The sequence below is a fragment of the Notothenia rossii genome (genome assembly GCF_949606895.1).
Source record: "Notothenia rossii genome assembly, chromosome: 7".
Taxonomy (NCBI): Eukaryota; Metazoa; Chordata; class Actinopteri; order Perciformes; family Nototheniidae; genus Notothenia; species Notothenia rossii.
Window position 1 is genome coordinate 29,227,712 of NC_136905.1, and position 25,844 is coordinate 29,253,555.

Sequence of the window (25,844 nt, forward strand, 5' to 3'; positions counted from 1 at the left end):
GGCTGTCACTCCCGGCTCAACCTCCACTCACCTGCTGCAATCAGCTGTGCACCCTCCCCGACTACACACCTGCTTTCCATCAAGCCATTTACAACGGCATATCAACGGAGGCTCCACAACCTTTCTCCGCCAGATCGTCAAGTATCAGCCGTATCTCGCGTCTCCCCTCCGGTACACAGCACCGTAGTGTGGAGTTGCATTAGGTAACGCGAGATACGGCTGATATTTGCGCATTAGTTTCTGTTAAAGATCAGTATCAACAGTCCTGCCATTAACGTTACTATATTATCAATACTACTTTAGTTATAGCCTGATATATGATTGCTAACTTTACAATGTTGTGATGTGACTGACGTTAGCTAACATTAACTGTAGCTAACGCCGGTCACACACCAAGACAGCTGCTCTGTTCTCCACTGGTTCTCCACACACCAAAGCTCCATTTCTCTCCGATGGCCGTTATTTTTTCTAATCCTTGGCTGCTCCTGGTCTCTTGGACGCATAGCAGGCTTATAATTATAATCATATGCATTCGAATATATATTTTCAACCTCTTCTGTGTCAAAACTAGCATTGTGATCCATGTTTATTCACACGTTAGACCGGCCGATTTCCCCCATGTTACGTCACACGCGGGAGGTCACGTACGGGGGCTTTTCTATGCGGAAGTGAAAATGTCTTACTAAAACGACGCCATAAGTCACTGTAGTGTATATTTCTGTATATATTTTGAAAATCTAGTGTATTCATCATTTTCCTACACATTTATTCACCTGCAAGTTGCTCTTTAACATCTATCACTGTGTATATCACCATCTTTTAAAAGTTGAACAAACCCCACACACCTCAGTAAAGACTGTGAAATGTTCACTTTATTTGATCATTTCAAATGCTGCGGCTGCAAGGCATTGTGGGGCAGCATTTTCTCCTCTCCTTTTGGTGAGGGAGGTCCAGTGGTTCCTAAGCTAAAGGAGGTTATAAAGGAAGTTTGAAACCTCCTTTCCTTCTAGAGAATTCAAACGGCACTTATCATGGCTGCCACTGAGGGACTTCCAGGTCATTTCACTCCGTTAGGAAGGTTCCTAAGCTAAATGGACTATTCGACTTCAGCCATAACTCCAGCATAATTCCCATCACTAAAAAGGACTTCCTGAAACTAAAGGAAGTGGTCATAGCCACATAGGAAGTGCCATCTCTTTCAAAGTACATTTAAAAAATAAAAGCTGGCTTCTAACTGCTAATAAATTCTTATTTGTGTTCCATGACAAAGTGTGTGTATTACGGCGTTTAACATGCCTAACATATTTATTTCAAAAATGTTCTATTGCCTGTGCTATACAGGACTGTCTCAGAAAATTAGAATATTGTGATAAAGTTCTTTATTTTCTGTAACGCAATTAAAAAAACAAAAATGTCATACATTCTGGATTCATTACAAATCAACTGAAATATTGCAAGCCTTTTATTATTTTAATATTGCTGATTATGGCATACAGCTTAAGAAAACTCAAAAATCCTATCTCAAAAAATTAGAATAGTTCCTCAGACCAAGTAAAAAAAAAGATTTATAACGGCAAAACACAATCAAACATTTGAAAATGTCCATTAATGCACTCAGTACTTGGTAGGGAATCCTTTTGCACGGATTACTGCATCAATGCGGCGTGGCATGGAGGCAATCAGCCTGTGGCATTGCTGAGGTGTTATGGATGCCCAGGATGCTTCAATAGCGGCCTTTAGCTCATTAGCATTGTTGGGTCTGGTGTCTTTCAGCTTCTTCTTCACAATACCCCACATATTCTCTATGGGGTTCAGGTCAGGGGAATTTGCAGGCCAATCGAGGACAGTAATGCCATGGTCAGTACACCAGTTACTGGTGGTTTTGGCACTGTGGGCAGGTGCCAGATCATGCTGGAAAATGAATTCCTCATCTCCATAGAACTTTTCAGCAGACGGAAGCATGTAGTGCTCTAAAATCTCTTGGTACACAGCTGCATTTACTCTGGGCTTGATGAAACACAGTGGACCAACACCAGCAGCTGACATGGCTCCCCAAACCATCGCTGACTATGGGAACTTCACACTGGATTTCAAGCAACTTGGATTTTGCTCCTCTCCAGCCTTTCTCCAGACTCTGGCGCCTTGACTTCCAAATGAAATACAAAACTTGCTTTCGTCTGAAAAGAGGACTTTGGACCACTGTGCAACTGTCCAGTGCTTATTTTCCTTAGCCCAAGTCAGACGCCTCTTCCGTTGTCTTGAGTTCAGAAGTGGCTTGACCATGGGAATACGGCTATTGTAGCCCATTTCCCGGACACGTCTGTGAACAGTGACTTTTGATACCTGGACTCCAGCTTCAGTCCACTGTCTTTGAAGCTCCCCCAAATTCTGGAAGCGACTCTTCTTCACAATGCTGTTAAGGCTGCGGTCATCTCTCTTGGTTGTGCAGCGTTTCCTGCCACATTTCCCCCTTCCAACAGACTTTTTGTGGATGTGCTTTGAAACTGCACTCTGTGAACAGCTTGCTCTTTGAGAAATTTCTTTTTGTGTCTTACCCTCCTGATGGAGGGTGTCAATGACGGTCCTCTGGACAGCAGTCAGATCAGCAGTCTTCCCCATACTTGTGATTTAGTTTACTGAACCAAGCTGAGTGTTTTTCAAGGCTCAGGAAACCCTTGCAGGTGTTTCGAGTTAATTAGACGATTCAAGTGATTCGTTGAACACCCTACTAGTATACTTTTTCATGATATTCTAATATTTAGAGATAGGATATTTGAGTTTTCTTAAGCTGTATGCCATAATCAGCAATATTAAAATAATAAAAGGCTTGCAATATTTCAGTTGATTTGTAATGAATCCAGAATGTATGACATTTTTGTTTTTTTAATTGCATTACAGAAAATAAAGAACTTTATCACAATATTCTAATTTTCTGAGACAGTCCTGTATATTAAGCTGTCTGAATAGAAATCTGCATTCAAAATGTTTACTCTTTTCTAACTTTTCAGAAGATGATGTGAATTGTCTGCACTTCTGTGTTTCCCTAATTCTCTGGCAACGGAATCATTGTTTTATGTGGAACCTATATGCTGCAGGTCTCCCTTGAAAAAGAGATCTATGATCTCAAGGGACCAATACTGTTGTAAAATAAATACTGTACGGTGCATCCAGAAGTCGAAGGAAAAGGAGCAGAACATTTGTTTCACTGCCTCTCTGCAGAGTAAATAGGCTTCATGCTGTGAATGTTTGTGCTGTTGTCATTATGACTCATGCATAATTAGTAAAGAGACATGGTTAGTGCACAGCATGCAACAATCTGAATAAATGTAACATTTGCTTAATTGTGTGAATTCAACTTAACACTGAATGTCTGCTGCTGGCAAAAACAAACAGTCGAGGAACATTAGGAAAGTTAATCCAACAATTGAGTGTTGGCTGCACCAGGAATACTGGCAACAAGTATTACATTTCATTTTTTAAATAATTCTTCACTTGAAATTGATACAATATCACACAGACAGCAGGATTTGCTTTCTCCTTGTGTTGTATTGCTTTCAGAAAAACCCTTCTAGAGTGAAAAAACAATTACCACAGCTTCATGTCTATTCCCAGAAAAAGCATTAAGATTTCCCAATCGTACTGTAGACCATGGGCTGACTTACTTATTCATAAAACAAAAAAAAATGTTTTAAGGACTCATGTGGATTTGGGAGTCTGAGAACTGCAGAAGACCAATGTGAGACTTTAGCTATCCTCAAACAATCCAAAGTTCATTGGCAATCTATTTGCATATGTTAGTGGAAAGAACTCTGAATGAACATTCTGGTTAAAAGAAAATGACATAATGCAAAAACCAGGGTTCACTATTTTACCCAGGACCTGGGGCTTTCAGTCGATAGCAGGGAGACAATTATTACCAAGTGCTAAGGTAAATTGAATTGATTATACAGTAGTAGTGCAAAAATGTAGACTATCTTTTTCCACCTTCGGTTTCTATTAGTTTTAATGACAAGGAGGTGAAAAAAAAGGCCCATTTTCATTAAAGTTGGTGGAATGGTATAGCATATGCCAGGCAAGTCACTGGATGAATACAATAATTATGTTTCAATTTAGTTTACATTATAATTTGTGTGGTATCAGATTAATCAGGAAAATGAATTCCAGGCTGGGAAACAGTACAGATGGAACAATAAAGTACAACACAATTTCTCTGTAGCGTCATTTTTGTTACCGAATTACAACCTAAAGTGGATGATCACACCAAAGTCACAAGAACTTTCTTAAAAGGAAAATTAGGACCATACAATGAGCACAATTGGCCTTGGCCCAGGTCTGCATCCTCACAGTTCCACTCTACTTTCCATATGTTGAAGTACCCTGAGCAGAGTTAAAAGCTGTGCATTATTCCAGTTACACAATCTTGATGAATTACAACAAATTGGCTGAGTTTTATTCAGATCAGGGTTTTGCCCTCATGGCTAAGAAGGCTGAAGGGTTCCCCGATGATGGGAGTTAATTCCCTCTCCTTCGTTCCACACCAAAAACATCAGCTATTCCCTATTCCTGAATGGAACCCCTACTGTACTAACTGCTTGATAGAATATTAATGCACTGATTATACCTGAAGCATAATGACCAAAGACCTCGCCACTACACCACCCATTAGAGTCCTGTGATCATCTAGCAAATGTAACATATTTACCACATCATTAGCAATAGAAAACCTTTCAGAGAGTCCTTATCCTGCTACTTTTTTAACTGAGATGTGTAACAGGGATGGTTACATTATTGTAGTTCAGTAGGTTTTTTAAAATGCATGGTTCAATAGCAGCATCAAAGTCCATGTTTGAGTTTGGCATATGGACTGCGGTAGCAACTGTGACATCACCCATTGGCATTTGGCTGATGCCAACTGACAATGTTTGGATAAAGCTGGCCAAGGGTGAGGCCCAGCAAGGCCGTGTATAAGATATGCTAATGCTAGCTAGCTAGGTTGGTAAGCAAGTTGTATCTGGAATTCACGTTGAGTGTGATATTAATTGAGATCCTAATTTTGGCTAGCGCAAAACATGATCCAAACAAAACCTACTGTGATGTCATGAGGGGTCGGGATCTTTCCCTTGGAGCACTTTAGTAAGTCAGCAAGCGTGGATATCCGGTGTATTCAATCTTCTTGAAACATGTCCACTTAGTTCTTCCAAACAAACAAAACACATTTGTATTTAAATCAATCAAAACTCTCTCTGTGAACCTCAAACATTGTCTCTTCCAGCCATACTTTGGGTGTTTCTCAATGTCAAGGAAGGATGCTCCAGAGCCATTATTTCAAGGATGCTATGTCATCGAGTCCCGCCAAAGGACTGTTCCAATGTCCAGGCTCCTTGGAATTCTACCGAGCACGGCATCCTTCGTAGCGAGAAATGTCGAGGCTGCACATGTGTATCCTCCGCGGTCTTAAAGTCCCCACAATTCTTTGCGCACGGACCAATTTTTCAAATCTTTGGCGGAATTCGCGCTCCATTAAAGCCCCTGTCACACTGTCCCGAAATTGACACCATGGACACACGATAAAGGAAATGTTCAAATTCGGCTCTGATCGTAACAACAGTTTCTCAGGCTCCGGAAGCAACTTCGTGAGCGGTGGCAAAATCTTTGGCATGCCAAAAAATTGCAGAATGACCTTGCAAAGGTTAATCTTTGCGTCATCTTCATCTGATCATCGGGGCGAAAAATGCCCGATAGCACCGATGATCAGACGAAAATGGACACGAAAATAAACCTTCGCAAGGTCCTTCTGCAATTTTTTGGCATGCCAAAGATTTTGCCACCGCTCACAACGTTGCTGCCGGAGCCTGAGAAACTCCACCGGCATTCATACGATGGCTTAAGATGCCCTCACGAATGGCCCGGTGTTGTTACGATCAGAGCCGAATTCGAAAATTTCCTTTATCGTGTGTCCATCTGGTTGTTATATTGCTCAACAAAATCATGTAAACATATTATGTAAATAACCCAATTTGTGTTCTGTGAAACTGAAAAGGATATTACATTGTTTTTGTTACTTTCTTTGCAGTTGTATGTCTTAAATGTAATTTAGGTTAACTTCCTGTTTTATTTAGATGCTTTTATTTTGAAGGTGAGTCGACAGGAAGTTGTTGTTGCTATGGAAACAACATGACGGAGAAAACTTCTACATATAAAGACGGAGAAAGTAAAGAACAAAGTCTGAAAATATCAGTACAGTATCATAGTACTTTAACGTAATTGTTTTTGTTACTTTCGTTGCAGTTGTATGTCTTAAATGTAATGTAAATGTTGCCTTCGTGTGTGGTTCGTATGGGCTCAGAACAGTCTCATAATACACACATGCACACAGAAGGATTCACACTTGTATTTCATGATCCGCAAAAGGATTCACACATGTATTTCCGGATCCACACTTTTTCAATTCACACACAAATGTGTTCCGTTTCATATACATGTAAATAAAATCCAAATACAGAAAAAAGTTTTAAATGTGTATTTTTGATCCACACATATTTGTTTTCCGTTTAAAAGCCCTGAACCTGCAAACACAAACCGCTTTCTGTGCATGGATCGCTGTGCATTCGTGTGTGGGTTTTTTGAGACTCCCCTGACGGTCAGGCAGTCCGGAGCGGACAGGTCCATGGAGCCTGCCTGCAGGTGTGGATCTCAGCCACTTTCCGAACCATTGATGAATGCTTGTGTGTACACAAAAACGGCAGGCAAAACCGTTTTAAATGTGTGTTTCCTGGCGAATACAGCTGCTTTATTTATGTATGTATGAAGTTGTTGTGAGTGTGGAGGGAGCAGCTACAGGTTAGCTTAGCCTAATCGATCAGTGCACTACGAAGCCAGTGCTAGACAGTGAACTGTCAACGGGGGGGGGGGGGGGGGAGCCCCGCCGGTCATTATTAACAGGAGAGCTGGATCTGATCGATATGGACATAAACGCGAGTGAAGTGTAACCGGACGCGCGAGAGAGATTAGATCAGCTGCTGAGTCTGACGGAGACACGAAGTTCTGAATGATCACTTGATGCTCCACCCTTTGTTTAGCGAGCTGACCGCCCGGACAGCGCAAAATGCGTATATGAAGCAGATATGAAGTGTCATGAACGCAAGAAATCCTACCCTCGTGGGGGCGCGCTCATGTGATTGGCTTAGACTGGAGGAGACATCTGATTGGCTATGGATGAGAGAAAGTACAAGTACGAGTCCGGGGAGTCTAAAAAAAAACACACACGAATGCACAGCAATCCATACACATAAAGCGGTTTGTGTTTGCAGGTTCAGGGGTTTTAAACGGAAAAACAAATATGTGTGGATCAAAAATACATATGTAAAACCTTTTTCTGTGTTTGGATTTTATTTACATGTATATGAAACGGAACACATTTGTGTGTGCATTGAAAAACACAAGTGTGGATCCGGAAATACAAGTGTGAATCCTTTTGCGGATCATGAAATACAAGTGTGAATCCTTCTGAGCCCATAGGTTCGAGGCCATCTTCGTGCAAAATTCACAATTCCATAATTATTTGTGTGTCCATCTGGTGTCAATTTCGGGACAGTGTGACAGGGGCTTTAAGGCGGGGCCTCGCATATGACGCACACCTGCACACCTGTGTGTATGTATCTCCCCTCTATGATACTCCCCTTCATGACTTCTCAGTACTTAACAGTAATAATAAACGGCTGATTCCTTTGAGTGTCTTTTAGTACAACAGAAAGCTGTGGTATTGGTGCAATAGTAGCCACTTGTCAAGGAACCCCCTGATTGAAATTGTCAATGTTTTGTTTTAATACGGCCAAAGCTTACAAAATGAACATCATGCTGTAAAGACATCTTAAAACTAGCAATTGATAACCAAACTTGTTGAAAACATTTTTGAGTGAGGTTATTACAGTGCCGGCGGGTGCAAACGCGGAACAATGGCCAAAAACACATGAAACAGCAGCAAATAATGAAATGAAAAACACACAAACCCCGAAAACAAACACAACAGAAAAATGCTGCAAATACAAAAACGATATGCAAAGTCAAAAAACACATACAAACACCAAAACACATACAAACCCAAAAGCACACAGTGCTCCAGGCCTCTAGGGGGCACGTTACGTGGAACAGATTGATGTCCGACCAGACATAGAGAGAACGAACGAGAGTGATAGAAATTCAAGCCGGAGGAAACAAAGTTGATCGAAGTGGACAAAGTCGATATATAAGAAGGTAAGTTTTGTTTTGTTGTTATACGAAAGAGCGTCATATTTACAGAGCTAGCGTTAGCTTGTTTGGTAAAAGAGCTTGCAAGTCAAGAGACAGCATTGTGCACCTAAATGTAGCTCTTGACATGATATAGATATATTATAGGTGCAGAGAGGAGTTGGTTTATTGTGCCCCAATGTAAATCCTAATGTGAGAGTGTAACGATGAGACGCCGTTACTAGAGCTCTCGTTAACATGTTTATATTGTTTGTTTGTAGCCTTTATTTAACCAGGTGAAAGCCCCTTGAGATCAAAAGATCTATTTTTCAAGGGTGACCTGCAGGACATTAGTTACACATGTAACATAAAAACAACAGAACAACAATAAGGATGACATACAACATAATGTACAGGGTACAGTTTACAAACTCTATTTACAGTGACAGGTACCATGAGTATCAAACAGCATGTCATCCAGCCGAGTTTTAAAATGATGCAGGGGAACCAAAGTGCTCAGTTTTAAACATGTTTGCAGACTGTTCCAATTTAGTGGAGCTGCACAACTAAAAGCTTTCTTCCTTAAGAGTCCTAGCACTTGGCACATTTAATAAAACAACATCATGAGATCTCAGGCAATACGTACTTTCAATTCGTCGAGAGATCAGAGAACAGATATAAAAATGTAGTTTACCCAACATGGCTTTATAGATGAACATATGACTGAGCCTCCGTACAGTTAGTGAAGGCAGACCTGCCCTTGCATACAGGGTACAGTGATGAGTAAGTGCTTTACAGTTAGTAACAAATCTCAGGGCACTGTGATAGGCGGCATCTAACTTTTCCAGGCAATGGGCAGGTGCATTCATATAGATCAAATCACCATAGTCCAGCACAGGTAAAAAGATCACAGTGACTAGCCTTTTCCTGGCTTCAAATGAGAAACAGGACTTGTTTCTGAAAAAGAAACCCTGTCTAACCCTCAGCTTTTTAAGCAGATTAATGACCTTTGAAGTTTAAAAGTATGACAATCATCAACCCAGATACCTAGGTATTTATAACAGGTAACCACTTTGAGTACTTGTCCTTGCATAGTAACAATATCCAAAGCAGTGTCTGTAGTCTTTTTAGCTTTAGAAAAGAGCATTACCTTGGTTTTTATCCACATTTAAAAGAAGCTTAAACTCAGCGAGCTGAGTCTGAATAATGTTAAAAACAGCCTGTAATTTAACACCAGCCTCCTTAAACCTGTTAAGCCCCAAGGTCCCCGGGGACCCTTTTTTTTTTTTTCAGGACACTGTGTCTCAGGGGATCTTAATATTTATGAACCTATTAATTTGTTATACCAAATTAACGGAAATAATCTCAGCTAACTGACGATATAAACCATTTTTACCAAAACAAAATACAAGTCTCATAAGAAGCATCTAAATGACCCTTAGCGAAAAATGCTAACGGACATTGGCACAGAACTCAAGATAAAAGTATCCTTATTACTTATCGTAGCTGCACATACAAGATCTCCGATTAAAGCTGAGGTTCCACAGATTATTTAGGTATATAGTATCATCACTGAGTGATCTTAACTTGCAACAGGGGAAGCAAAGACAGACATCACAACACGTACCTTTACGTAGCTTCTAGGGAGATCGTCTCACCGTAGCTGTTAATCTGATCAAAAGAAGTGTTCAATGGCATTAAAACGAGAAAAAACGCGGCTGAATCGGTTAATCCATAGGTTGATAAAGTTCCTGGGCAATAATTGGAATTATTTATAATCCATAATTCCATTTTTATGTAAAAATCGCAGAGCAAAAGTTAGCTACTAATGGTAGCCACCAGAGTGACTGCTGCTTCCGGTCTTGGCTATGCGGCAGTATAATACACACACATGACCAAATAAGGACTATGTGGGAGTTCCCCTCGATTCCAATGGCTCTGACGGTTAGAAAGAGATGTCACATGTCAAAATCCAGCAGGGGGAGCCAGAGATATGAAAAATCCACCCAAATGGCCCCAGAAGAGGTTTTCTTTTGCTAAATCTGTCTAAAAATGTCAAATATCACTTGTTTTGCATCAATCTTGATATAGGGTACTTATTATATGTTGTACTTTGGATTCCTAAAGCTTTTACTCTACTAACCCATCATCCAAGGTTAGTTTTCACTATAAGTACAAGATATCTTTTGGACGGACACTATAATTTACAGTTTTTTACCATGTTCAATCTTAATTTTCTTTAAAATAAAAAACATCTATATTGAACCTGACTTTTCTACATCCAACTGACAGGTTTATCATTACTTTGAGAAAAAGATGATTAATTTAACCCTTTTAGAAGGGAAGATATGGTCATTTGTTCTGGGAATTTCATTTTCGAGCCTGAAACCTGAAAAACAGGCTCGGGATTTAACAGGTTGGAGGGACCTGCACAGTACATCACGGTATCATCCGCATACAAATGTAAAGTAGCTTCATCCACATTTTCACCTAAACTATTGATATATATAGAGAATAAAAGTGGACCTAAAACAGAACCTTGAGGAACACCATTAGCAATGTTTAACCACTCAGAAGACAGCCCATCAAAGTGAACACATTGAGACCTTTCAGAGAGGTAGTTCACAAACCACCCCACTGCATGGATGGATATGCCAATACTGAGTAGCCTCTGGTTCAAAATGCGATGATCAACGGTATCAAACGCTTTGGAAAGGTCAATAAATAGAGCTGCACAACTCTGCTTATTATCTAAAATACTCGTAATGTCATTCACCACTTTCATTGTCGCAGTCATGGTGCTATGTTGCTTTCTGAAGCCTGACTGATGTTTAGACAGGATGTCATTTTTACATAAAAACTCCTTTACTTGTTCACTCACTAGGTGTTCGAGCACCTTCGCCAGAACTGACAATTTTGAGATTGGCCTATAGTTATTTAAAATAGTTGCCTCCCCTCCTTTTAGCAAAGGCAAGACATAAGCTGACTTCCATACTTTTGGAATTGCATTTGTGCTGAGGGAGAGGTTAAAAAGAGTAGTAAGAGGAAGAGCAATAAAATCTGCAGCTATCTTTAAAAAGAAAGGCTCTACGTTGTCCGGGCCAGCCGGTTTCTTAGGATCTAGCTTAGATAAGGCTTCATGAACAACATTGACATTAAAAGGAGTAAAACTGAAAGGGTTTCCCAGACCATATTGTTCAGAGTCACGGATTGGGGTGTTCATAGCAGCAGAGTTAGTCACATAATCAAACAGAGAGCCACAGGACACAAAATGCTCATTAAAGCAATTTAGCATAGTGGCCCTGTCCGATATAGAGCCAGATGCTGTGGTAAGGCATGGAGGTAGCTCATTATGGATATCACCGGTGGATATCGATTGTATGGCTTTCCAACATTTCCTAGGATTATTTAGGTTTTCTGTGGTTACTGACAAATAGTACTTCGACTTTGCACTTTTGACATTTGAAGTGAAGCTATTCCTTAGCTGCCTAAAACGCAGCCATTCTACCTCTGAGCCTGATTGCCTCCTTTGCCCAGGCCTTGTTTCTCTCATGAAGGAGACTGGACAGTTCAGCAGAAAACCAAGGATTGTCTCGTCCCTTTACTTTAAATGTACGCAGGGGTGCATGTCTATCAATGATCTCCATAAAACCAAGATAAAAATACGACCATGCAGTTTCTACATAAGCACACAGATCGATTTTTCCCAAATCAAACCCAAACAGATCATGTACAAAACCCTGCTCCACAAAATGGTTTATGTCTCTCTTAATAATAATACGAGGTTTAATCTTTTGAACCTTAGTGTCCCTAATTTTGGCTACAACACAGTGATCACTCAGATAATTCGCAAATACTCCCACAGATAAGTATTTATAGGGAGCATTAGTTAGAATGAGATCAATTAGGAAGGATTTATTAGGGGACTTAATGTTAGGGCGAGTAGGACTGTCAACAATCTGAGTAACATTCAAAGAGATACAAAGGTTTTTAAAATCCTCTGACACTGCCGCTAACCAGACCCAGTTAAAATCTCCAAGTAGCACTATTTCCTTGTAGTCTAGTTGCGATAAAAGATTTGCTAGCGAAGACAAGGAGTCCTTGCCAGCTGAGGGGGGTCTGTAACAGCCCACCACCATGACCTGTTGCCCCTTTGCCACTTCTATATTTAAGGCTAAACATTTGAATTGCTTACTGATAGATTTGGAAACTACTGTGGTTACACTGAACTTATTCTTAACATAAATGGCAACGCCACCACCTTTATTAGGCCGGTCGGAACAATACACATTATAACCATTTAAGGCAATGTCAGAGGCCAAAATAGATTTATTTATCCATGTTTCTGATAAAACAATGACTTCAGCGTCAGTCGAGCTCGCCCAAATGCAGACAAAATCTAGTTTACCTAACAGACTGTGCACATTCAAGTGGATGAAACCCAACCCAGACCTAGCTTTAAAATCAGCAGGAGTAGCGATCTGACTACTACTACTGGGCGGACCAAGGTTAGGTTGTACATTTCCTGACAGTAATAACAACAACAAAAACCAGGCATCTTTTCCTCTTAAACGACACACATACAATGTCATCTACTTTAGGAACACCTGAAAAGTCTGCGAGAGTGTGATTTGAGCTTAAGAAGCAGTCCTGAAGAACAATCATCGCAGGAAAACTAAAAAGACAAACATATTTTGTTGAGCAGATTGTCCGTAACAAGGCAACCGGTAATTGTTTGTGTAACACATCCAAACCTTTGCAGGGGATGCCCACTGCGGGTGGCAGAACAGACCTGAATCCAGTAGACTTCTCAGAAAGACTAGAGATCTTCTCATAGTCCAAAACAGTTAACAGGCACAGCAGAATCCCGATATGGGCCATTTTCCCAGACCAGCACACAGTATCCGCGATGTTCCTGGAGCAAATCAGCACAGCAGCAAAGGACAGGCGAAAGCAGCAGCGTGGAAGTGCTCCGTCTCTTCGCGACGAGCAGGCCTCCATAGATCGCAGATCGCAGGCAGCAACAGGTGGAGCCGCTCCGTCTCTTCGCGACGTCTCCGGGGGAAAAATACCTCAGTACAGCCGTACTCGACAGGTGGGAGTAGGCCTCCGCAGATCGCAGACAACTAAAACTACTACTTGTATAAGCAGGGATGGCTAAATGTTTGTAAGCAGGAGAGCTAGATGCTAACAGGTAGTACGAGCCTGAAGACATTGCGACTGCCTCACGCGAGTGCCTAGGTATCAGTGAGTGAAAATGATATATAATCATTGTACTGTATAGGGTATATTGACGACAACTTCCCTGTGCACGGACATAATATTACTCAGCACTTTAGCTGGGTTGCCAACTTTGAGTACCTGGCTGGAGTGAGATTTTGAAATCATGGGTTTAATTACACACATGCGCACTAAATGACTGCTATCGTGTCAGTAGCGGGACCTTAGTATATATATATATACAGGACTGTCTCAGAAAATTAGAATATTGTGATAAAGTTCTTTATTTTCTGTAATGCAATTAAAAAAACAAAAATGTCATACATTCTGGATTCATTACAAATCAACTGAAATATTGCAAGCCTTTTATTATTTTAATATTGCTGATTATGGCATACAGCTTAAGAAAACTCAAAAATCCTATCTCAAAAAATTAGAATAGTTCCTCAGACCAAGTAAAAAAAAAAAGATTTATAACAGCAAAACACAATCAAACATTTGAAAATGTCCATTAATGCACTCAGTACTTGGTTGGGAATCCTTTTGCACGGATTACTGCATCAATGCGGCGTGGCATGGAGGCAATCAGCCTGTGGCATTGCTGAGGTGTTATGGATGCCCAGGATGCTTCAATAGCGGCCTTTAGCTCATTAGCATTGTTGGGTCTGGTGTCTTTCAGCTTCTTCTTCACAATACCCCACATATTCTCTATGGGGTTCAGGTCAGGGGAATTTGCAGGCCAATCGAGGACAGTAATGCCATGGTCAGTACACCAGTTACTGGTGGTTTTGGCACTGTGGGCAGGTGCCAGATCATGCTGGGAAATGAATTCCTCATCTCCATAGAACTTTTCAGCAGACGGAAGCATGTAGTGCTCTAAAATCTCTTGGTACACAGCTGCATTTACTCTGGGCTTGATGAAACACAGTGGACCAACACCAGCAGCTGACATGGCTCCCCAAACCATCGCTGACTGTGGGAACTTCACACTGGATTTCAAGCAACTTGGATTTTGCTCCTCTCCAGCCTTTCTCCAGACTCTGGCGCCTTGACTTCCAAATAAAATACAAAACTTGCTTTCGTCTGAAAAGAGGACTTTGGACCACTGTGCAACTGTCCAGTGCTTCTTTTCCTTAGCCCAAGTCAGACGCCTCTTCCGTTGTCTTGAGTTCAGAAGTGGCTTGACCATGGGAATACGGCTATTGTAGCCCATTTCCCGGACACGTCTGTGAACAGTGACTTTTGATACCTGGACTCCAGCTTCAGTCCACTGTCTTTGAAGCTCCCCCAAATTCTGGAAGCGACTCTTCTTCACAATGCTGTTAAGGCTGCGGTCATCTCTCTTGGTTGTGCAGCGTTTCCTGCCACATTTCCCCCTTCCAACAGACTTTTTGTGGATGTGCTTTGAAACTGCACTCTGTGAACAGCTTGCTCTTTGAGAAATTTCTTTTTGTGTCTTACCCTCCTGATGGAGGGTGTCAATGACGGTCCTCTGGACAGCAGTCAGATCAGCAGTCTTCCCCATACTTGTGATTTAGTTTACTGAACCAAGCTGAGTGTTTTTCAAGGCTCAGGAAACCCTTGCAGGTGTTTCGAGTTAATTAGACGATTCAAGTGATTCGTTGAACACCCTACTAGTATACTTTTTCATGATATTCTAATATTTAGAGATAGGATATTTGAGTTTTCTTAAGCTGTATGCCATAATCAGCAATATTAAAATAATAAAAGGCTTGCAATATTTCAGTTGATTTGTAATGAATCCAGAATGTATGACATTTTTGTTTTTTTAATTGCATTACAGAAAATAAAGAACTTTATCACAATATTCTAATTTTCTGAGACAGTCCTGTATATTAGGGCTGTCAAATGATTAAAATGTTTAATCAGATTAATCACAGCTTAAAAATTAATTAATCATGATTAATCACCATTCGAACTATGTCCAAAATATGCCATTTCTTTATCTATATTGTTGTGGGAATGGAAAGATAAATGAAAGAAGGCGGATATATCCATTAAACATACCGTATGTATGTATGTTTATTATAACATTGTTCTGTGTGTCAAAATGAAAGACAGCCCACACACATACTGTATCAATAATCAAACCGTGGGGTCTTATTTCATTACGTGTTGATTTCTATCAACACGTAATGTTGTATCGATGTATATAGAGATGTACTACCGCCAGTGGCAGCGCCAGGGTATGGCTGGGGTAGGCTATAGCCATACCAAGAAATGGCTTAGCCTTACCTTAGCCCGACCATGAAAAATTATGTTAAAGTAAGCATGTTGAGAACACGGATTGCGAAAATCTACCGGTCGTGTCCACAACACACAAACTGATCCTGAAGTGCAAGTTACTGACGCAATATGGTTGAGACCATTCGGGCTTATGCTAGAGGGGTGTAAGGAATAGTCTAGGTCAGGGGTCGGCAACCTTTTTGATATGAAGTGCCATTTAAAAAAAAAATGTTATCAGCGTGCCAACGATCGACAATTATCAACGGGGGGGGGGGGGGGTTGAGGAGCTTGACGCTCGTCAACTACCAGCAGGAAGGCGGGGGAGCCTCGCTGCGGGGAAGCAGTGTGTGGACCTGTCAGCATACTTGCCAACCTTTAGACCTCAGAAATCGGGAGCATTTCAAAATGCAAAATTGGGGGGGGGTGCTAGTGGATCGCCGGAGCTGTTAGATTAACATTAACATGCTTATTGTAGTTGTAAGTGCATTGACTTGCGGCCTGTAGCACAGTCCTTGATGGAGCATATGTGTGGGCTGGACCTGTATTTTACAGGAAAGGGGTGAGCAGAGAGTAGAGCAGTTGTCGATTCTTGTTCTGTTTTCTGTGAATATCTGCCTCACCCTCTCATACTTTGAGTTGCGCGCGCTACTAAAGAGACGTGTTACCATGGAAACCAAACAATGGTGTCGCTGTATTAAAGTCCGAGGGGAAACAGTCGTGTGTAAATCTGATTTTGTCAGAAATCGGGAGAAATATGACCCCGGGAGGAAACCGGGAGAGGGCAATGAAATCGGGAGTCTCCCGCGAAAATCGGGAGGGTTGACAAGTATGCCTGTCAGCGCAACTTACATGATGCCAAATTTAACATACACATTTAAATAATTGGTTTAAATGGCATAATAATAAGGACGATCGTCCGTTCTGTGATTCTCCAGAACACACAAGTTATGATATTAGGGTCATGCAGAGTGAGATGAGATCACTGTCCCTTTAAGAGAGAGAGAGAGGGGTGCGGCTTGTGCATGTGTGTTTGTGAATGGTAGAGCGACAGTGAGGGAACGTGTGTATGTTTCTGGAAGTGAAACGGGAAAGCAGAAAAACAGAGGTCTGTGATGTATTTTGTGAAACAGAAGAACAGCTAAATAAATGCAACGTCCTCCCAAGAAGAGTTTGCCTCTCTCCAGTCATTTAAGCTAAAGTGGGTTATTGAACCTGAAGCTTGTTGCTTCTGCCCTCCTCGACTACGGTCTGGGAGCCGACAGGAAAGTTCAACACACAGATGGCCAGTCCGCCCCTTTGTAGCATATTATTTCGATGAGAGATGAGCACTGGGCTTTCAACTAAATAAACACAGCCACGCAAAAACTGCGTCATTTGTACAGCTCCTTATGGGTACTGAAATTAGTGAAGTGCTTTCCTCCGTGGTGAAACGATCAGCACTGCACCACGGAGGAAAGCGGCAGAAAGTCACCTGGAGATAAAGAGAGCGGGGCTGCGTTGCGTGCATGGCTTCCTTCTGCAGGTAACGGGGAGACGCGCTCTGGCGGCGGTCTCGCGTTCAGGATCCGAAAATTAATTTAAATATTTTGCACACTTATTCCACTTATTCCTAGTGTGCCACTGGTTACGGTCCCGTGTGCCAATGCTGGCACGCGTGCCAGGGGTTGCCGACCCCTGGTCTAGGTAGTGGGTGAGTTTTATACACTAAGGCAGCCTTTCCCAAACTCAGGGTCGCGACCCAAAATGGGTCGCGGACCCGTTTTGATTGGGTCGCCATGTTAAATGCATTGCTACACACACACACAGCGTCAGAGCTGATGGCTGCGTTGCAAATACAATTTTTTTATAATTTTTGAATTTAATTTTTTATTTTGAAAATGAAATTATGCAATATAGCATTGTATATTGAATTATTAAACTTTCTAAATACAAATAAACTAAAAATAAAAGATTTTATTTGTATCAGCTCTGTTTGAAAAACAGAGCTGATCGTACATGATGGCAAAAAGACGATACAAAGAGGAGTTTTTAAACGTTGGCTTCACAAAAGCTGTTAGAAATGGAGAGGAGTGGCCTAAGTGTGTTTTATGTGGAGAGGTGCTCAGTAACGAAAGCTTGAAAATGAACAAATTGGACCGGCATCTCCAAACAAAACATCTTCTGCATCGGGACAAATCGAAGGATTTTTTCATCTGCAAAGAAGAGTCGTTCAAGAAGCAGTGTTTTGACGGCGGAAAAGTAAGTCACTCATTTTAATCATTTGATTTGTGTGTTTGTGAGTTTGTACGGGTCTGTTGTGAAATTGTTTCGTTAATGCAAAGTTGGATGAAATGCAGACTGAGCCCCGGAGCGGACCTCCAGCTGCGCGCTCTCGCACGTCCTCTAGAATGTCTAGAATGTAGTGGCACAGAGCGATGTTTCAACTTTTACTAGCCTAAAATGTTTTTATAACGGCAGGGAGAAAAACAGAGAAACAATAACCACAGGAAGATTAGAGGGAAAGTGGCAGGTAGAATGAGAAGGAAAGCGAGAGAAAGCTTTTTTTCACTGCAGCCGCACGGACGTGACTGCTGCAGTGTGATGCACAATACATATGGGGGTTATTCCCTATCTTTATTCAAGAGCGTGGTCTTTAAATTTGAGAGCATACTTTATTGATTTCAGGTTCAGAATATGTATTGCTTTCCCTCAAACCCTGTCCTCACACTCAAATAGTGCCTGCTTGCACTTATGGCGCGTTTCCACTGCAGCGGGTAGCTCGCTTTAAGCGTGCCGAGCCGTGCGGGGCCCGTTTTTGGTTTTGTTTCCACTTGGCCTAGTACCGGCTAGCGGGTCCTAATTCACAGTATTGAGTATGTAAGTCGCTTTGGATAAAAGCGTCTAACAAGTAACATGTAATGTAATGCGCTATAAATGCGGTTGCCAGGTCCACATTAGGTATACAGCGTACGCCGGCTGGCGTTAAAAATCACCCAATAACCCAGCAATGTTAATGATGATATCTTCTCTTTTATTTTCAGGCATTCAAAGGGAACAGAGGGGCACTGAGGGCATCCTATCAAGTCAGCCTCCACATTGCCAAAGCAAAGAAGCCCCATTCCATCGGGGAGCAGCTGATCAAGCCTTGTCTTAAAGATGTGCGTCTCTCTGAATATAGTCGAGCACTTGTCTCAACTACAGGAGAACTTCAAGCTGTACTTCCCTGACTCACAGAGAGCTCAAAACCTTCAGTGGGTGAAGTTTCCCTTCCAAGCTGTGCCATCACAAGACCTGGGTCTCAATCAGGCAGAGTTAGAGGCACTGGTCACACTGCAGGTCAACAGGGGCAGTAAGATGCTGTTTGAAACAACCACTTTGGCACAGTTTTGGGTTGATCATTTCCAGCAGGCTGAGTTCTCCTGCTTGGCTAAGATAGCTGTAGAAGTATTGATAGAGTTTGGCACCACATACTTGTGTGAATCTGGGTTTTCTACTTTAGCATACCTGAAAAACAAATACAGAAACAGGCTAGATCCTGAGTATGACCTCAGATTGGCACTATCAAAAACCCAGCCCAGAATAGATCTGCTGGTTGAAAACTTCAACCAGCCACATACCTCTCATTAGATGTAATTGTTATTATATTATATCATGTATCAATATATTATATAATACCCCTTCTAGCATGTCAGATGAGAACATATTGTAAATAAGTCAGTAAAGTTAATCAGTTGCCAAGTGTTGGAGTTTCTTTGTCTCTCAGAGTGTTTTACAACAGCTCTGTTCATTTAAAAGTGTGTACACATAGTTGTTGATCAAGTGACAAACTTAATGTTGCACTTCTGATAATTTAAATGTAGTTTCACCTGTGGGGTACTGTATACTGCACTTTCTATAGTTAGTGTTTTGTCCCTTTCTGTTTACAACATGTTTGTTCTTTGTTCATTTAAAATACTTTAAAATGGTGTGTACATAGTTTTTGAGCTAGTGACAAACTTAATATTGCACTTTTGTTAATTGTATCATTTAAATTTGATTTGTACTGTATATACTTGACTGCACTTCCCATGTTTCGTCTTTTTGCTTTGATCCTTATTTTTTCTGGGCAAGCTCAAAGGGAAGGTTTTTATGGTGAGAAACCTGCTGCGAAGCACTTTTATAATTAAATAAACATTTTCATTTACATTTTAAATTCATGGTGTGTTGCATTCTTTGTTTATAAATGTAGATATTATGGAAAATCTTGACATTTTTTTAGCTTGGGTCCCTTAGGACCACAACATTTCTGTTTCGGGTCTCATGCTGAAAAAGTTTGGGAAACCCTGCACAAAGGTGTGGAGATTCTCTCGCGTTATAATATCAGCACGGCCGCGGTCAGATCAAAATGCCTCCGAATGCAATTTGAATAGGCCTACAGCCAATCAGAGCAACGAAACGTTGGGTCTGCTGCGTCATGCATTACTGATATGTTACGTTCACAGTGAAAAGTCCCCAAACTCGCGCCGAGTAAATTGCAGACAGACAGCAGAACTTCTAGGATTAATTGTATATTTCGGATGGATAGATTTGTTCTTAAACGCCCTCGCATTGTACAACAAGCCGAACAGGCGCTTTAATGCGACCCTTTACGGATTTACACAGACTATATGCATTTCCCTGACTCTGCCTGTGACCTCTGCTAGCTGCGAACGCAGCTTCTCCTGTCTCCGTCGCATCAAGAATTATCTAAGAAACAGCAGTGGTGATGCACGGAACAGCAACCTGGGCCTGCTGGCTATCAATAAGCAGAGGAGTAAGGCACTGGATGTCCAGCGTGTCATTGACATTTTCGCTTCCAACCACAACAACAGGCGGATCGCTTTGAGAACGTCAAAAGTGAGTTTTGAATATATCTTGTAATAATGGGTCATTTGAAAAAGTGTTTTGTATGATACTTGTCAACCCTCCCGATTTTCGCGGGAGACTCCCGATTTCATTGCCCTCTCCCGGTTTCCTCCCGGGGTCATATTTCTCCCACATTTCTCCCGATTTCTGACAAAATCAGATTTACTCAGGACTGTTTCCACTCGGACGTTAATACAGCTAAACCATTGTTTGGTTTCCATGGTAACACGTCTCTTTAGTAGCGCGCGCAATGAAAGTCTGAGAGGGTGAGGAAAATAGTCACAGAAAACATAACAAAAATCGACAACTACTCAACTCTCTGCTCACTCCTTTCCTGCCCACACATATGCTCCATCAAGGATGGTGCAAGGCATTGCACTTAGAACTACAATATAAGCATGTTAATGTTAATCTAACAGCTCCGGCGATCCACTAGCACCCCTCCCCCCCCTCCATTTTGCATTTTTAAATGCTCCCGATTTCTGAGGTCTCAAGGTTGGCAAGTCTGAACCTGTTGTGTGCTGTGTCTGTCTCTCTCTGTTTACCTGTGTCTGTGTCTCTCTCCCTCTCTCTCTGTCTCTCCCTCCCTCTCTCTCCCTCTGCGTGTCAATTCTATATGCCAACTTTTCTTGTTTCTGCCGCTGCGTAGCATGTTGTAACAACGTGGAATTAGCAGAATAGGCTATTGTATTGTTTAACTCAGACCTGTTGCTCTCGATGTAATTTAGCTGATAAAAGGAGACTAATAAAAGCTAATAAAAGCCTCACGCGTGGCTTCACTGTCAAGGGGGGCGATATAGCGTGTATGTAATTGCATTACAAATACTGACTCGAGCCCCACCACTGTATGAGTTAGCCCTACCATAGACTACCCAACAAAAATACTCTTGCGCCGCCACTGACTACCGCAAAAGTATTCTCCGTCAGGACTTCCTGCAACAAGACCACGCCGTTATCTTGATTCTGATTGGCCAGAAGACATTATCAAATATGTTCTATTGAGAAGACGATCACTACGTGACAAAAGTTTTCAAAACCGTTTCTGGTCTTCGGTATTTCCAAACAGGCGGCTACTGAAATCAATCTTACTTTGCTGTCTGTGCAATTTACTCGGCGCGAGTTGGCGGACTTTATTTTGCTTACTTAACATCATTTTTCATGGTGGGGCTAAAGGTGGGGCTAAGCCATTTCTTGGTATGGCTGTAGTCTACCCCAGCGCTGCCAATGGTGGGATATATGGGGCGGGCCATTCTGCCCATGCATTAAATGCGTAAAATATTTGAACGCAATTAATAAATAAAATTAATTACCGCCGTTAACGCGATAATTTTGACAGCATTAATATATGTATATATATATAGGATATATATACAATATATACAAATACACAATATTAGACAGACTACAGTATAAAGGGCACACAGTTTAATTCACTAATGAAAAGTCACATGTTTGTTTCCACTGTCGCGATTTAGCAAATAATTGACTTATATATATATATAAATAAAAATTAACTCGATAAATTGCCATTTACATGAGAATGTGACTAGCAGTTTGAAAGGATGTACTTGAATTGTTAATATATATTATCATTATGTCAGTGGTCTAAAACGGTCATGAAACGTTGCCGACAATATTATCGTTTTTCGCAATAATTTCCGGGAAAATGTGTCCGACAAAATTAATTATCGTGGGAGGCCTATACATGAAACACACAAACAAACAAATCTACAGACTTACTCCAAACTGCCAAATATATTCATTAACACACTCTCACGTTTCATATACTCTTTGACTCTATGTTGGCGTAGTAGAACAATAAGTAGCAGACTTTTACTTTTTTATAATTTCTACTGGATCTTAGATTTGCGCATGTGCAATACGGGTCGGGGATTGACCAACCGGCCCCCACTGCTCTGCTGTCTGTTAACGTTGTTAAGAGTGGTGGAGGCCGCAATGTGGTCACAGTGGATGGAAAAATAAAACAGTTTTCTGTGGAAAAACACCAACCTGCCTGCTTCTCCTATTTTGCCTCCATGGCTGCTCTGGCATTCTCACAGAGAGTTAAGGACGGTCAACAATATAATGTACCCGAGGTCGTCAAACAACTCCACAGTGGCAAAGCCCCGGGGGTGGATGAGATCCGCCCAGAAATGCTGAAGGCTCTGGGTGTTGAGGGACTGTCATGATTGACACGTCTCATCAACGTTGTATGGAAGTCGGAAACAGTACCGAAGGAGTGGTGGACCGGGATGGTGGTTCCCCTTTTCAAAAAGGGGGATCAGAGGTTGTGTGCCAATTATAGAGGCATCACACTACTCAGCCTCCCCGGGAAAGTTTACTCTAAGGTACTCGAAAGGAGGGTCAGGCCGATTGTCGAACCTCAGATTGAGGAGGAACAATGCGGATTTCGTCCTGGTCGTGGAACGACGGATCAGCTTTTTACTCTCGCAAGGATCCTGGAGGGGGCCTGGGAGTACGCTTATCCAGTCTACATGTGTTTGTAGACTTGGAGAAGGCGTATGACCGGGTTCCCAGGGAGTCACTGTGGGAGGTGCTGCGGGAGTATGGGGTGAGGGGTTCTCTTCTCAGGGCCATCCAATCTCTGTACTCCTAAAGCGAGAGCTGTGTCCGGGTCCTCTGCAGTAAGTCGGACCCATTTCAGGTGAGGGTTGGCCTTCGCCAGGTCTGCGCTTTGTCACGGTCCTGCTTGTAATATACATGGATCGGATTTCGAGGCGTAGTCGTGGGGGAGGGGGTCTGCAGTTCGGTGGACTAAGGATTGCACCACTGCTTTTTGCAGATGATGTGGTTCTAATGGCTTCATCGGTCTGCGACCTTCAGCACTCACTGGATCGGTTTGCAACCGAGTGTGAAGCGGCTGGGATGAGGATCAGCACCTCCAAATCTGAGGCCATGGTTCTCAGCAGGAAACCGATGGACTGTCCACTCCAAGTAGGGAATGAGGCCTTACCCCAAGTAAAGGAGTTCAAGTATCTCGGGGTCTTGTTCTCGAGTGAGGGAACAATGGAGCGTGAGATGGGCCGGAGCAGCGGGAGGGGTACTGCAGTCGCTTTACCGCACCGTTGTGACGAAAAGAGAGCTGAGCCAGAAGGCAAAGCTCTCTGTCTACCGGGCCATTTTCGATCCTACCCTCACCTCACCAGGGAAAGGAAAGTTTGGGGCTCTGCTGGAACTGCTACCTCCGCGACCCGACCACGGAAGCGGGAGAAGATGGATGGAAGATGGATGGATGGTTAGTTTGGATTTATCGTGGCATTTATTCTTAATTAAAGCGAATTTATTTTTATTTCAGTCAGTCATTTGTGTGTATGCAGGTGTGGGACATTCCAAATGTTCAAAAAGTGAGCACTCCAAGAATGGACAACAGTTTGCCAGGGTAAAATAAAACATTGTCTACATATTATTTTGTGCCACAAGAAGCAGAATGTTTTAACAGTACAGTAGTTTGAATATATTTTTTGTTTACCTTTATCAGACCTCTCAGGCACCCACAACCAGCTTCTGATCGGGTAAGACTTATTCAAAATGTAATTATACCATGTAGGTTTGAATTTGTGATCATGAAATCAATAAATACCTTTGTGTAATGACACTGTCATTAGATCAACTGCACTTATTTCCTTGGTAAAAATAGGATGGAGCACCAACCCCATTCCAGGAAGAGGTCCAGTCTGCCCCGGGCAACTTCTATAGGTAAACAACGTTGACAGTTGCATCGTGACACAGTTGTTTGGCGTGTATCTTTATTTGTACATTTGTTTGTTTGTATAGCCTCCAATCACAGTGGGTAACATTGCCAGGAAGCAGAAAAATTATACTTTTATACATTTCCAAATGACACCCACAACATCTTACATCTTAGTGAAGACAATACAAAAAACACCCACAAATGTTTTTCAAAGATCAGATATTGTTTCTTGCATCCATTAAAAATTTTTACAAGGATTGTGCAGGAGTATGACAAAGTGTTGTTGTCAGTTTAGAACCCAATGTATTAAAAGGAAAACAGGAAGAGGATGGTAAATATGACTGTAATGCATATATTATGTATTTAAAAGTAATTATTCAACTGTCTTCTTACTGCAGCAACTACACAATGCACCTATCATTATTGATAGCCAGCCTGAGCCAAAAGACAACATGGAGCAAACTGCAGAGGAAAGGTATTAATTGTCACTATTACCACTTAATTTGTCTATTCTATAAATCTTATTACTAGCTTCATCATTTAATATTACAATACATCACTTTGTCTTTCCCAGCACAGAATACCTGACTGCGGAGGACATTGTCGCAGAACTCTGCAAAAATAACAAATACATCTTGCAGCAAGTTCAATATTAATAGAGCCAATGTGTGGGATGGAGCAATCCGCGGCTTCAAAGGTGCCTCATTCGACCCCTCTCACGAGATGTCAGTTAAGAAGTTCACTGATGATGAGGGACAAACTGAGGATGGAGTGGACACTATTATGGAATGCCTGAGAATGCAAAGAAAACATCATGTCATAGCAACTGTTTGTGCCCCATGGCGATGAGACTTTCCCAGCCGCTCACTGTCTCAAAATCTGATTCTAAATGTATAATTTTCTCTATAATGATAGAACTAATACACAATTATTAATGTATAATATAAGCTGTTTTGTGTATTTAATCATGCATTGGTCTACAATTTAATGATGGCTTCTACATATTTTACATAAACAGACAGTGAACAAATGTGTCCTTCATGCTGATAACTGTATGCATCTGCCAATTAGTATTCTAAACAGAGTAGTGTGTTGAATCCTTATTTCTTGCATTTGAAACAGATAAAATTTTTAAAAAAGTGAACTTACTGTGGCGTGGCCCGTGCCAACAATGTTCCTCCCTCACTTTATCTTCTCTTCACGTGAAGCTCTCCTCTCCTCAGCTGGCGTAGTAGTTACTGTAGGCACGCTAATGCTAGCTGCGTAAGTATGACACTCTTTGTATAAAAACAAAACAAAACTTACCTTCTTATATCGGCTTTGTCTACTTCGATCAACTTTGTTTCCTCCGGCTTCAATTTCCATCACTCTCGTTCGTTCTCTCCATGTCTGGTCGGACATCAATCTGTTCCACGTAACGTGCCCCCTAGAGGCCTGGAGCACTGTGTGTTTTTGGGTTTGTATGTGTTTTTGACTTTGCATATCGTTTTTGTATTTGCAGCGTTTTTCTGTTGCGTTTATTTTCGGGGTTTGTGTGTTGTATTTAGTTTGCATCATTTCTGTAAATGCAGCTTTT

The 25,844-nt window shown here is 41.6% G+C and overlaps 1 protein-coding gene and 1 long non-coding RNA gene across 2 annotated transcripts in view; one reads left to right on the plus strand and one right to left on the minus strand.

Moving 5' to 3' along the window:
* LOC307047614 (myelin basic protein-like) overlaps positions 1-13,242 on the minus strand; it is a 143,560-nt gene extending 130,318 nt beyond the window's left edge. The window contains exon 1 of the mRNA XM_079694635.1: positions 12,981-13,242. Within this exon, the coding sequence (XP_079550761.1) occupies positions 12,981-13,227 (247 nt within the window). The 5' untranslated portion in view covers positions 13,228-13,242. The remainder of the gene's footprint in view (positions 1-12,980) is intronic.
* LOC307047620 lies at positions 13,186-24,743 on the plus strand. The gene is made up of 4 exons (XR_013810508.1): positions 13,186-13,321; positions 24,056-24,089; positions 24,215-24,273; positions 24,667-24,743. It is a non-coding gene; the product is annotated as an uncharacterized lncRNA (long non-coding RNA).
* Positions 24,744-25,844: the final 1,101 nt, after the last annotated feature.